The sequence below is a fragment of the Oncorhynchus kisutch genome, linkage group LG11 (assembly GCF_002021735.2).
Source record: "Oncorhynchus kisutch isolate 150728-3 linkage group LG11, Okis_V2, whole genome shotgun sequence".
Taxonomy (NCBI): domain Eukaryota; kingdom Metazoa; phylum Chordata; class Actinopteri; order Salmoniformes; family Salmonidae; genus Oncorhynchus; species Oncorhynchus kisutch.
In genome coordinates, this window is record NC_034184.2 from 62,160,494 (window position 1) to 62,174,761 (window position 14,268).

At 49.5% G+C, this 14,268-nt stretch overlaps 1 protein-coding gene across 23 annotated transcripts in view; it reads left to right on the plus strand.

Moving 5' to 3' along the window:
• Positions 1-14,268, plus strand: part of LOC109900186 (protein scribble homolog) — a 99,967-nt gene that overhangs the window by 80,436 nt on the left and 5,263 nt on the right. For 3 of the 23 annotated variants that reach the window (XM_031836045.1, XM_031836048.1, XM_031836050.1), the window contains 23 exons: positions 70-246; positions 380-496; positions 613-801; positions 896-1,015; positions 1,281-1,328; positions 1,738-1,794; positions 2,065-2,145; positions 5,244-5,675; positions 6,485-6,556; positions 6,715-6,768; positions 7,585-7,650; positions 7,804-7,950; positions 8,649-8,768; positions 9,179-9,235; positions 9,460-9,633; positions 10,154-10,316; positions 10,953-11,169; positions 11,334-11,426; positions 11,607-11,789; positions 12,228-12,374; positions 13,082-13,221; positions 13,460-13,497; positions 13,957-14,031. In XM_031836045.1, the coding sequence (XP_031691905.1) occupies positions 70-246; positions 380-496; positions 613-801; positions 896-1,015; positions 1,281-1,328; positions 1,738-1,794; positions 2,065-2,145; positions 5,244-5,675; positions 6,485-6,556; positions 6,715-6,768; positions 7,585-7,650; positions 7,804-7,950; positions 8,649-8,768; positions 9,179-9,235; positions 9,460-9,633; positions 10,154-10,316; positions 10,953-11,169; positions 11,334-11,426; positions 11,607-11,789; positions 12,228-12,374; positions 13,082-13,221; positions 13,460-13,497; positions 13,957-14,031 (2,967 nt within the window). The remainder of the gene's footprint in view (positions 1-69; positions 247-379; positions 497-612; positions 802-895; positions 1,016-1,280; positions 1,329-1,737; positions 1,795-2,064; positions 2,146-5,243; positions 5,676-6,484; positions 6,557-6,714; positions 6,769-7,584; positions 7,651-7,803; positions 7,951-8,648; positions 8,769-9,178; positions 9,236-9,459; positions 9,634-10,153; positions 10,317-10,952; positions 11,170-11,333; positions 11,427-11,606; positions 11,790-12,227; positions 12,375-13,081; positions 13,222-13,459; positions 13,498-13,956; positions 14,032-14,268) is intronic. The other 20 variants (XM_031836049.1, XM_031836053.1, XM_031836066.1 and 17 more) reach the window with 17 other exon arrangements.

A 14,268-nucleotide genomic window follows, 5' to 3' on the forward strand; every position in this document is an offset into this window, starting at 1 on the left:
CTCTCATATATTTTCCCTGCTCCCATGTTTCCTGGTTTGTGTGTCTCACCCTCTGTCTGCCTGTGCTAGGTGATCCCGCATGGCTTGGCGTGTCAGAGTGGGCTGCGGGTCGGGGACAGGATACTGGAGGTGAACACCATCGACCTGCGCCACGCCACCCACCAGGAGGCTGTTAAAGCCCTGCTCTCTAACAAACAGGAGATCCGCATGCTGGTGCGCAGGGACCCCTCACCGCCGGGGATGCAGGTGACGTCTCGTAAACACACATGTACACGGAAATAGGCCTACGCGCGCGCACACACACACACACACACACCTTCTGTCCCCTTCTCCACACACACACACAGTCCCATATCCTGATCTATGTGTCCCTATACAGGAGATAGTGATCCAGAAGCAGACTGGAGAGAAGCTGGGCATCAGCATACGTGGCGGTGCCAAAGGCCACGCTGGTAACCCTTTCGACGCCACCGATGAGGGCATCTTCATATCCAAGGTACCTTTAGGCATTACGTCTTGTCTTTCTCACCGGATCAACCACTACCCCAATATAGATGTGTTTTCCCATTAGTGGTATTGCCTTACCCCTCCCCCCTGCATTGCCCGCTGTAGGTGAGCTCCAGTGGTGCAGCGGCCAGAGACGGCCGTCTGCTGGTGGGCATGCGGATCCTGGAGGTGAGCAACCACAGCCTGCTGGGCATGACCCACACGGAGGCCGTGCGTGTGCTCCGCGCCGTGGGAGACACCCTGTTCATGCTGGTGTGTGACGGCTTCGACCCAGGCAACGCTGCCGCCATAGAGGTAAGGGAAACTGACCTCCATTCCGGGTTGTTAATGACCTTAGTTGCAGAGTCTGATTCAAAATGGACACTGTGTTTATTGTGCGTCTTCACAGGCGTCGCCGGGCATCATTGCCAACCCATTTGCGGCGGGCATCGTGCGTAAGAACAGCATGGAGAGCATCTCCTCTATAGACCGAGACCTGAGTCCGGAGGAGATGGACATCCTACAGAAGGTGAGAATAATATGACGCAGAAAGCAGGTGTGAGGTTCTGCTCTCAGGCTACAATGGATGGTGGTCGGTGCACAAGCCATGACCTGGTAAAGCCAAGGAGGCAGAGATGCAAAAATATACTACATTTAAATCCACACTCCAGAGAATAACACAAGGTGCTAGTGCAAAGTGATTAACAAAATAAGGAGCGTATGTTTCCTCAAACGCGTAACAGAATGGATGCCCGTTAATATGAAACAGTTTGACCTAAACATGTATTTCCTAGGAGGTGGAGATGGCGCGAGAGACGTCCCAGTGGGAGAGAGAAGAGGTGGTGAGTGAGACTACGTAGCCAAGTCCTCCCTCGCATGCTTTTTCTGCTACTGTGGCAAATAAACAGAGTACTTTTCTAATGTGTGTGGGTTCTATCCTTTCTCTCCTTTTATCTTCTTTCTTACCCCCACTCCCTTTCTCCTTACCCCCACAATGTGTCTGGGTCCGTCCGTACACCATCTCCACTCATCCCACCTCCACTCCCTTTCTCCTACCCCCACAATGTGTCTGGGTCATCCGTACACCATCTCCACTCATCCCACCTCCACTTCATTTCTCCATGCTTGTCTTTTTGCCTATTTCACTTTCCATCCCACCTTCACTCATTTCACCCTCATTCTCTATAATTACACGTGTGTGTGTGTGTGGCTGGGTGTCCTCCTCTCCACCTCCCCCTTTTCTCGATGAAGGAGCGCATGCGCTTGGAGCGTGAGGAGGCTACTCGCCTGCTAGAAGAGGAGACCGAGGTGAGACTGATATCCCCTGGGCCTCCGAGTCCTCAGCTCAAACAACCATCTCCCTACCAGAGAGGGGACATCTCCAGTCCGGAAGAATTTACTATAATATTTGGATTGGAATGTTCTGGAAACTTTTGCTTCAATACATATTTATGTAATGACGAAGTAGCTTTGGTCAGTTACTGAGTGACACATGAGAGTAGTGTGACAGGAAGTGTTGGTCGTCCGTCCGTCCGTCCCCCCCTAGTAGGTCTGACACTCAACCTTCTGTTCCCTCAGAACCTGGGCACTGGACCTCTGAATCTGGATTACCGGACGCTGGCTGCACTGCCCACCACCGCTCTGCAGAAGGTCAACAGGGTAAGTTGAAGTTAACAATTTAAGGATTTTACTTGAAAGGTAACGCAACCCCCATTTTGTTGATTTAGGGAAATGATGAGGTAACTCTTATATAGCCTGTAATTCCTGACTAAGGCTGTGGAATGCCTGGGTTGAAATGCCTGGACTTGTTTGCTGACTATCTTGGAAATGGCCCCATTGCGACCAGAATAGACCTCCCTGTGGAATCTGCCCTGTTTATCTTCCCAGGAAACTCTGTGACCAGAGGCCAAGCAGGTGCCTCTGGAGGCCAGGGGGAGAATGTTGAAACTGCCCCCCCCTCCCCCTCCATGTTCACAACTTTGACTCCTGCGTTTCTCGCCAACGTCTTGGGCATCCTGTCTAGCGTACGCCAGGCCCAAAGAATCGACAGCGTCTACAATGCAACCTAACCATTCCGTTGAATTAAGTGACGTGATGATGAGGAACTGCAGGCTGTGCTAATGGTGCGTCCACCTTGGCATAAAGACATCGCCTAAAGAAGAAAAAAAAGCCAGAGGCGAATGGAAGAGTGAGTACACAAAGAAAAACTAAAGGCTGCACAGGAATGTACATCATCTGCTGCGATGGAGGGAAATGATGCTGCCAAAATGGTTGGTAGCTGGTACAGTAAAAAAGCACTGGAGTCTCTGGGTTGATTTGGGGGAGGGGGACAGCTGCCCCCAACACCACCCAGACTCTGCTCGGGGTTATTTTAAACCTGGCTGAGATTGGAGTCGGAGGGGTGCGGACAAAAGAGGGAGGGAGAGTGTCCCAACGTGGGTTCTCGGTCATTCAGTCAGTGTCCCTGGAAGAGTTTGGTCTGAGTGAAGCTACGACTCCCCTGGTCCCTCCAGCCCACAGTGAGTATAGGGACAGTGCCAGACAGACTGCGGGTCGACTGTGCTCTACTTTGTGTCTTTCTCTCTTTGTCATCCTATCTTTCTCATTTCTTGTGCGTTTCCTTCCTTCGTACATTGAGATGCTCTCTGGACCGTCTTTGGGTCAGTTCTGTGTTCCAGCTCCATGTGTGAACGGCAGCCATTTTGCTAACGATGTGAATGACTTAAGGATTTATGAGCTGACAAGGTGCTGACTTTGGCCGTCTCAGGCCGGTCACTGTTTTAGAGTCTGCATAGATAAATGAATAGGCAAGGCTATAGTTTGACAAAATTGCTCTTCTTTTCCCCTTGCTTAGTTTATAGTAGGGATGTGGTTATTGTATTTCGAGCTATTTGAGTTAGATATTTATTTTATCTTTATGCCATAGTGGTTAGACTCCTTTAAGCTATTTTACTAAGCCATGGGGCTTTTAAGCGAACGCTAAATATATATATATATATATATATGTATATGTGTGTGTATATATGTATATGTGTGTGTATATATGTATATGTGTATATATATATGTGTATATATGTGTATATATGTATATGTATATGTATATATGTATATGTGTATATATATATATATATGTATGTGTGTGTGTGTGTGTGTGTGTGTATATTACACTCCTGCAGCTGTTCTTGCATTATGGCTATGCATTACAGTTGGAATGAGGACCACTGGGTTCAATGACCAGAAGATTATTAGTGCTTCTTGGCATTAAAATGATGCGGTAAACAGGATTGTCTCGTAATTAACCTTACTTGGCTCCAGCCTTTCCCAGGGCGGCTGGGTAACGTTAGTTGGCATGTTGGACGTCGCCCCCCCCCCCCCCCCCCCCCAGCTGTCTTCCGAGCCTGTGCCAAAAGGGTATGTGTTCACATTCCACCCCAGCGGGTGACCCCACTGACCTCCAATACTATAGGCAGCATTTTTACCGGCATGTCCGCCAAGACAATGTGTCACAATTCAGGACTGCATGTATTCTTAGTGACGCCATTTGGATTGTCACGACATGTCAAGGCCATTGTCGTGGAATGCACGTGACTATCTCGTTCTGAAGTAACTAAGCCTCGTCCGACTTTAAGCCATATGGCATATTTTGCACATTACATTTTGAGTTGATCGAAACCTGTTGCCTGTGGAACACACTCTGTGACGCCACGTTCTGGTTAAAGAAGATTTGTTTAATCCAAGGACCTTAATCCACAGTTGTGTGCGGTATTGTATCTAGTTACGCATGAAGCCCGGCATCATGGTTTGTTTCTGTAATGAGCTCTCTGTTGTCCTGTATGTGGATTGTATTGAGGCCTGATTCGTAATGGAAGGAGTAAACTGGAGGTCTATGTGTATTCTGTCCAACTGTACTGATGGCGTTTTGGTTTATTGAAGACGGTGGCAGGGAAGGCTGCTCCAGTGTTAATGTGAGCGTAACTAGAAGGCTAGATAACCCTTTATCTTCTGGTATAACGGGAATCAAGAAACTCCTCTCCTTCTCCCCAGATGAAATTGTCACATGGGCTGTGCTCCTCCCTTATACACTTGAAAGCCCTTCTGCATTAGAGATGTTTTGCGCACGACCTGGACGGTAGGTATTTGAGATGTGTGTAAGGCTGAACATTATTCCAGATATTCCGTTTGGAAAATTCCCTAAAACAGAAGGGAATAAGCAGGAAATCCGGGTTTTCCGGAATACCTGGGGACTTTTGACAAAGTTACTGAAATTTTGCAGCTGTATTTTGGACGCTGACTAGGCTGTGGATGTGTCGTAAGGCTTGTTTTCTGAGGATGGCGGTAGCACTATGTGCTGGTCACACATGGGTTTTGTGTTTGATGGCTCTGATATCTGGCCTGCCAGAGTGTCTAGTGGATCTATCTCTGAGATTAGCTGCGTGTCTATTTTAGCATTTTACACAACACTGTTGTGTATCTGTTACACTCCCCATATCTGTTATCCCATCTGTCTCCACCTCCTTTTCCTCCAGTCTCCATCTCTTATCTAGCTTGGACTTTACCTTCTGTTCTGTATTTCCACCTTCTCTGTATTTCCCTCACGTCTTTATTTATCGGTCTCTTTCTCTTCCTCAGTTCCCTCTTTCCCTCCCCCTTTCTGTGTTTTATCTGTATCCTTCTCTGTTCTGATTTCTATTTTCCTATGCCTTTATCCCTCTCTCTCTCTCGCTCTCTCTCTCTCTCTCTCCCTGGCTCCTCCTCAGTTCGCTCCCTCTGTCTGTGTGACTGCCTTCATGGAGGCCCCCCTGCAGACCCAATGTTCTGCCCCCTTAGAGCCCCTGGGCTTTGGCCTGGGGCAGCCCTCCACCTCCCTCTACCACGTGGACCCCCATGCTTTGCCTCAGTCCTGCCCCACTATGATCACAGAGGCCGAGCACCTCTACATGTCCCAGCACTCTCCCAGTCCCGCCATCACCTCCTTCAATCAAGAAGCAGCTAGACAGGAAGCCCCGCCTACCGGTGAAGATGAAGAGGAGGAGATTCTGGTGGACTCCCAGCCAATTAACTTCAGCGAGAACCCCTTCCTGGTGGCCAATCGCAAGGGAAAGGGCCGCCCCCCCTCGGAGTGTATCCTATCAGGACCTCCCATGGGCTACGGGAGCGGTGGCAAGTTGCAGCCCTGGTTGTTCAGCAAGGCAAGCGGCCGGCCTGCCTGCGTGTGTGGGTTCTAGCCAGCATGGTGTGTGGCACAGTGTAGGAGTAGCTCTTCCCTTTGTCTCTGCACACCAATAGAAATGTTTCAGATAAGAGTTTATGAGAGATGTGTTTTTGAGTTTTCCATTGTAACATAACCATTAGGGTAATAAACTGATTTTCGTGGCGTTTCTCCCTGTAGTCAAGGATACACGCGTGCTATTGTATGACCTCATTGCTAATCACCAACCAGCCAAGATGACTTGAATGACCGAGATGTGTAAAGTCACCTGTTTTGATGGATGTCTCCTTCACTAACCCATTGAAAATAACCATGAGCAATTGAGCATGTGACTGTTGGAATTGAGATGGAGAAATGTCCTGCTATGAATGAGTGTGGGAGTGCACAGCGCAGCAAGGACTCTGCAGTGACAACGTTCCCGCTAGAAGTCCTGGACTGGTAGGAATGTCCACTCAACAGCTGCGAAGAGGAACTCGAGCCTCAATCCTAAACATCTCAAGTATGAGTTTGAAAGGAACGGTAACCATGGTACAGTAGAGACACATGCTAAAGTGCATGGTGCCCAGCGGTAGCTGCTTGTTGACTGATATGAGAAGTGTATGTGCTCAAGGACATGTCTGCTAGTATTTGCTGCACCAATAGGGTTGCAACAATCTGGTGGCTTTCCCAGAAGTCCAACTGTTGTCCAGAAATCCTGGTCTTAAGTGTTCCACAATAAGCAGGAAAGTACAATAGGTAAAAGCTGAGACAGCTGCTAAATCTCTCTGTCTCTCGCTGTGTGTTGTCTAGGCACCCTCCACTGAGCACCCCAGGACAGACAGTCCCATTAGAGATGCCCCCTACTCACCTAGCACACAACCGGTAAGTCCACCCCACCCTCAACAAATCCTCTCATTGACACCTCCGCTTTCATAGCACCTATTTATGTTTCTCCATAAGTCACTTCAGAGAACAGGGTAGATGGCATTGAGGTACCCTACCTGCTGGTTCACCCTCTTCCTCCCTCCTTCCCTCCCTAGCCCAGTGCTCATTCCTCCACCAGTTCCCTGTGTGCAGGCAGGGAGACCCGCTTCGTAAGTGGTCTACTCTGGCCTGGCTTTGTCCGCTCAGCATCCATAGACTACCACCAGTAGAGTCTGATCCTTTTGCCATTGTGTCAGCTGTTTTTAATGAGCTGTACTACAGCAGAGCTATACTACATGTGTGACTGCTGAGCTTGCCATAGCCAGTTATTACTGATGCTTTCTCTGCTTCATGCAGTATTTGACTGGTTGAAACCCCAAATGGTGCCCTATTGCCTTTTTTATAGTGCACTGCTTTTTACCAGGGCCCATAGGGAATAGGGTGCAGTTTGGGATGCACCCTCCGTTTTTTGGAGACTCAGATTTCTCTCCCTGTTCAGGACCCTACCCGAAACCTGTGCCTTTTTAATTCTAGCTTGGCTGGAATGTGTAAGGAACCCTGAGCTTTGCAGTGAAAACCATGTTGAAATATGTTTACCAAGTATTGGAATGTGTTTTGAGCTACTACAGGTTGTTCAGTTTCAGAACAGATGTGTTCCAGAATTCAGAGCTAGAGTTAATTTGACATCGTCAGGGTAGTAGTGGCGAAAGCGTTTCCATTCTGCATGTATGTTTGTGTGAGAACTATGTTCTTCGCCATGCCTGCATCTTGAAAGCGCCAGGGTGAAATATCCTCTAGGTACAGATCTAGGATCAGCTTCCCCTTCCCCAATCCTAACCTGAACCATTAGTGGAGAAAATGGCAAACGACCACAATCAGCATCTACGGGCAACTTCACCCTATGTTGAAATGCTAGCATCGGGGTGTGTGACTTGTCATGTAAGCCATCGTGTCAGCTCCATGCATTCTGCTGTGTTTTCTTTCAGGCAAGCATTCATTTCCCCCCCACTGCACTGCCTGCCAAGAATAACTCTCCATTGAGTCCCTATGAGGTATTGACCTTCGATCTAGCACGTATGGGGGGGGGGGGGGGGGGGGGGGCAAGATCTCATTGTCTTTCATTGACAGTAAGCATTCCTAGTCCTTTCTCACTGTTGAGACTATATTGAAGTTGTTAACATCTGTGTTGTGGTTTTCCCTTCCAGACGAGGCCGGGTTCCATCCAGCCACTCTCCCGTGGTGGCGGGCGGCCAAGCACCTCGCCAGGCACTCCGGACGGGCACAGCAGAGACGGGCACAGCAGTCCCAACCCCTTCCAGCATGGCCCCTCCCCCATCAACTCCCAGACCTCTGTAAGACCCCTCACCACCACGTAGGGTGAGGGTGAGATCCCCCCCCACCCCTGTTCTGCCGTCTCAAAAACCGGTGCCTCACTGACTCACAGCAGTGTCACGAATGCTAATTGCCCCAAAAAATGTCAACATGATTTCATACCATTTCGGAAGCTACTTACCAAAGAGTTTGAACTGGGTCCCTGTCCCTGCATTCATTCGCACACAGGAACTCACAGTAATAGTGCTGTTGTTGAAGACCTGCATTCTCAGCCTAACTCGCTGCGACTGTAGCCAGAGCCAACCAATTGCACACAGGGGAGTTCTGGAATGTTTGTTTCAATCCATCTGGTGATTGGGCTAACCCCGCGGCATCAACCCTCAGCTTTTAGTCAGCTATGGGTTGACTCTCAACCATCTCCCAGTTTCCTGTATATAAGGTTATCGCTGCCGAGTTGTGCACATTACCTGAGTGCCATAGCTTCAAGAAGGCAGGCACATCTTCATCCGCCCAGCCCTACTGTCTGTCTCGAAACATCCCCCTCATGTCATGGTCTGTCTCCCACCTACCTGTTCTTCTACTTTCTTCTTCAGCTTGGCTGTTTTATCTCATAGTCCCTCTCCTTGTCTTGTTCTGTCTCCTCCTCCTACCCTATGGCTCCTCCCACTTCATGACTTCATGGACCTCCCTCTCTTGCCTCCTGACCCCCCCCCCCCAGCTGCAGCCTCGTGCCCCCTCCCCTGACACAATCGATGAGTTCTCCCTGAACCCCAAGCAGGCATACAAGGCGTTTGCCGCCGTGCCTCACTCGCTGGCCATGCTGGAGCCGCCGCTGCAGGTAGGCAGGTTGCCCCGCCCATGCACCCCCTGGGTCCCAACAAGCATGCTGTGGTGATCGTCTTCACCGTTTGGTTGTGTGTTCCCCCCCACCCCCCGTTTGGGCCTGTAACTGTGGTCCGTACTGTGTTGAAATGTACACAGCGGCAGCTCTGTCGTCCCGGTACTGCTGTTCACAATTCACCCTCTGAAAACAATCTTTCCGTCATCAGCCGCCTGTAGCTCCTGTGCTGAGAAGTCCCATCCATTTTAAATCCCATCTTAACCATCCTCATCACCTTGCGTGCTTTGTGTCCATAGAAATAGAATCTATGATTCTATTTCTACATTTGTGCCTCTTCACTGTGTGATGACTGGGCCGTTCCAATGGCTGCTTCCCTCTTACACACTCTCTTCTGTGTCCACCAACAGGACCTGTATGGCCAGAGGAACAACATCCACTCCAACCTGCCTTCTCCTTCTCTAGAGGTGAGCCTTTGTACCAAATTACAATACACGTTGTAGGTACAGCGTTAATGACCAGTGTGTTTTTGTGTTGTCTGTGTGATGTCGTATGAGTTCGAATGGCAACACAGGTCGGAATGTGTTCCAAGAAGTGCAGATAAAAACCTGTATTAAAGTGACATTGGCGGTTAGTCATGTCCCGTTGGGCTGACACTCCGGTCACGTGATGACTTCTGTGGCTCTTTCAGCCTGAGCTGAACAACGAGGTGTTTGAGGATGAGGTAGAGGGGGACGGAGGACTAGGTGGAGGTCTGGCAGCCCACGTCTCTCCCCGACCCTCCCTCACCTCTGACCGTCGGGACTATATGAGTCTGGCAGCAGTGCCACGCCTCTCCAGAGCCTCAATGGACATGGTCGTAAAGGTACCCCCCCCCCCCCCCCCGCGCCGTGCGTACCCGTAATCGGGCTAAGATCAAGCTGCGGTCCCCTTCGCTTTGGTGGTGATGGCAGTGTCTATATCACTGTTACTTACATAGAGATGGGGTGCCGGTGCTACATTTAGTGTCAGAGGTAGGATCCTCTCAATCAATCATCCTTCTCAGAATGAATCGTAGCTAGTGGTGTTGGGTTGTGATTCAACTGCCTAATTTATATTTTTCCCACCTACTGCTTGACAATCAACGAATACTGTGCTGAATATACTGTAAAAACTTAATCTTCAAAACTGATTATTCTCAGGTCAAAATGGTGGTTTATCTCAAATCTGCATGTTTGGAAATAATTGCTGTTGGATCTTGCATGTGTTCACATTTAGCACTTGGTTCTGCACGTCAAACCCTAAATGATGACGTCTTTGGTCCCGGTGGCCATTCCAGAGGGCGGTGTGGGTGATGTTTGAGGACTGTTGCTCTGCCTCCATCCTAACCCTCCTATCCCCTACAGACGCCATCTCCTGGGGGCAGAGACAGCCCAGAGCAACGCTCCTTCAGGGACAGACAGAAGTACTTTGAGATCGACATGAAGCAGCAGACGCCCGACAGCAAGCCCAAAGGCCGCGTGTCCCTGGTGGGAGCAGATGACCTGAAGAAGATGAGGGAGGAGGAAGGTTTGTCAGCCAGCCAAATAATACCCTTCACCCACTTCTAGGGGCGGCAGGTAGCCTAGTGGGTAGAGCGTTGGGGCAGTAACCGGAAGGTTGCTAGATCGAATCCCCGAGCTGACAAGGTAAAAATCTGTCGCTCTGCCCCTGAACAAGGCAGTTGTCCTAAGCCGTCATTGTAAATAAGAATTTGTTCTTAACTGACTTGCCTAGTAAAATAAAGGTTAAATTGACAATAAAAAAAATATATAATAATTATAGGGTTTCACGTGTCCAGAAATCCTGTATTGGAGGATACTTAATTAGTTGCTTATTCCTTCATGATTCTGGGAATTTTAGATTTTTTTGAGGCGGGGGGTTTAGAAAACTTGGGAATTTGGGGAAAGTTGCTCTAACTCATTTTGGTCAGATGGATCAGTGTTTCCCCAACACCAGTCCTTGACTACCCGCAACATCACACATTTATGTTGCCCCTGATAAATCCACCTGTTTCAACTCCAGGTCCCCGTGGCCTTGTTGATAAGTTGAATCAGGTGTGCTTGTTCATGGCTACAACAAACAATGTGTACTTGTTGGGGGAAACACTGAGACTTTGATGAATCTCATCCTAATGGAACTCATTCTGCACCACCACCAAACCAGAGAGGAGATTTGAGCAGCGGGCGCGGGAGTACCTGATGGATGACGATGATGAGGAGGAGGACGACCTGGTGACGCAGATGGGAGTGTTGAAGGCCACGGGCAAGGTGTTGCTGGACGGGGTGGAGTACAAGGTGGAGCCTGTGGCCACGCCCCCCAGGCACTATAACACGCCCCCCAGCTACAGCGCCACGCCCCCTAGCTACTGTGGCAGCTCAGGGTACAGCCTCTATTCTCTTGTTAGGAAATTAACTTCAAATCTAGATGAATTGATTGCTCATTATAATTTTCAGATGTTTGTTTGGAGTAATGGAAGATTATATTGTGGAGTTTTATTTTAAATTCAGCGTATTAATCTTCCCTTATTTATGGTTGTGCCAATAGGCCTTCGTCAGTTGATGGTAAAGGAGACTCCCAGAGGAATTCCTTAGAGGAGAGCTTCAGGTTGGATCAGCAGCGGCCCAACTCCATGACTGGGTAAAGACAACTTAACACTTCCTGGATTTTAAGCCATATCCTTGTGTGTGTTGATTATCAGCAGCATCAGTCTCTGCATTGGGACGCATCTCCCGAACTTGTGTGACACTACCGAGTCTCCTGAAGTGTGTGTGTGAGAGCAGTGTGTTTTGACATTGTGTGTTCCACCCCCTCCTCCAGTCTGATCCCAGTGTACCCTGGAGAGTCGGGGGCTCCCATCCGGACGGCCAAGGCAGAGCGGAGGCAACAGGAGCGGCTGAGGATGCAGAGTCCAGAGCTGGCCCCGGCCGGAGACAAGGACCTGTCCCCCGCCGAGAAACGGGCTCTGGAGGCCGAGAAGAGAGCCATGTGGAGGGCAGCAAGGTACACACACACACACACACACAGGCTCACACACTCACAAAAGGACATTTTGAATATGTGTGAACAAAAAAGGACACAGAATATATTGATTTAAGTACTGAGCCAAGTAGAAAACAGCAGGGGCCAATATTCCTATTTTCCTTCCCAAGCTCTTTTTCTGTGTTTCTATTGTCTTTGCTTTTGTCAGATGTTTCTTCTCATCTTTTCTTCATGGAATTGTCAGAGATTCTATCTACTTCTGATCTCCTCCCTCTCACTGTTTTCATCTCTGCTAGACTGGTCTCATTGGTTTTCCCCTGACACACTCTCTCCTATTCGTTTCAATGTTTTATCTCCCATCTCTGCTTTTTTTCTTCTCTCTGTGTCCCCTATCCGCCCGTCCCTCTGTGCGTATTCCTGTCCTCCTCCCCCCCCCCCCCCTCCTCGTTGCGGGAGCAGGCCCTATGGCCTAGAGGAGGATGTTAGGCAGTATGAGCAGGACCTGGCTAAGAGGCTCTACCAGTCGCGAGTGAGGGCGTCTCAGGGCACCGTGCCGCCCCCTCAGCCCCAAAACGCTGCCGCTTCCTCCGCTGCCTCCCAGCTCAGGTCTGCTCACCTCACCCACTGGCCCAGGCCCACACACCCATGTGGGGGTTGTGCTGCTGTGGGGTGCCATGGTTTGGGGGGGGGGGTTGAGTTTTAGGGGTCCAAGCAAGTGTACTCAAAACGACTGTGCCTCTAACTGTGCTTTTCACCGACTGCTTTTGACGTCACCGCTTCTGCACGTCCTGGCTGGCTGCGTCCATTCGCTCAGTCGCTAGCTTTGTCTCTTACTTTGTTACGTTCTACGTCTCAATCTCTCTCTCTCTTTCTCTCTCTCTCGCTCTCGCTCTCCCTCGCTCGTCTCTTGGTTTTACTCCATCTTTTGTCGTACTAACAGTGTGGCTGCAGCAGTCTGTGAGCTGGGGGCCTGTCTAGGTAGTCCTTCTCCTGGATGCTGTCTGCCATGCTAGTCTTGATACTGTAGTCTTATTAACGAGCATTTCTGGTGTAGTCTTATTAACAAGCATTTCTGTGTTGAGTGAGCCACAGCAGGCCAGGACAAGGAGCACCCAACAGCTGGTGTTGTCTGATTGTCCTCTCCACTCCATTAGAGCACCGTGCCTTAGTATCCTCTCGCTCTCCCTCTCCCTCACTCTCATCTCTCTTTTCTCTTTCACTTCTCTCTCCCCTCTTCTCATTCATTCTCTCACTTTCTCTCCCTCTCTCCTGTCCATCTCTCTATCTGATGGTGTCCTCTTTCTCTCCAACAGGATGAAGTCTCTGGAGCAGGATGCTCTGAAGGCTCAGATGGTCATCGCTAAGTCTCGGGAGGGAAAGAAGCGTGGCACACTAGACCAGCTGGCCGAGTCACCCTCGCCCGCCCCCACGCCATCCCCTACCCCTCTGGAAGGTACGTCAGTGGCTGTCTCATGTATTGTCACACAGCTCAGCCCCTACATTAATTCACTCTCACTCAATGTCTATCTCAAATGGCACCCTGCTTTTGACAAGAGTCTTATGGTGCGCTATATAGGGAATAGGGTGCGGTTTGGGACACAGACTCTCACTCAATACCGCGGGCGCTTCAATCATCGACTGGATTCAGACTAATAGTGTCCTAACCCACCTCGTTTTTCTGTCTTGTACAGATTTCAGTCCCAGAGGAGTGACGTCACCAGGCAGACTGGTAAGGATCGAGTCTTCTCCTGCTTTTTGTGTTCGTAGAGATGTCTCTACTGACCTATTTCAATCTAGGGTCTTGTTGCTTGGACAGCCAGAGCTCATTTTAACTGAGAATAACAGTCTAACTTTTGTCTTCATTATCTTTTTAAGTAGCTGTTCCGGTGAGAGGTGTTCCACCATCAAGTTGTGTTTATTTGTAGACAGAAAAGTTATTGTTAATGGGCTTTAAGGCGCATTGACATTTTTCTCCACCATTCTACACAATCATCACTACAGCCAATCAAATGCCAGGATCATCACCACAGCCAATCACATCCCTCCCCCTCCATAAGCCACACTGGACTGTAGTATGAGTCATCCATCCACCACCTGCTGCCTCCTCTCTCCTTCACTTTCCCTGTCCCTCCTTCACTCTCTCCCTCTTTCCTGACCTCTTCCTCATTCCTTTCTACTGTCCTTCTAGTCCCTGTCGGAAAAGAAGTTTGACTACCGACAGTTTGCTGCCATTCCTTCTTCCAAACCCGTATACGACATCCAGGTATTGCCTGCATGCTGAGCTCCCAGGCCCCAGCCCTCCCTTTGGCTTTCCCTGCTGCCTCTGCCCCAGTCCCCCCCCTTTTCTCCCCTCTAGTCCTCCAGTAATCAGACCTTATACAGCGGCCGCCATTTTGGCTCTCCACCTGATTAGATTTTTTCCCCTGCTCCATTTGAGGCATATGGCTTGCTAGTTGTTACCTCTGATTTAGTTGATGAATAGATCCTGGGAAAAAAATGT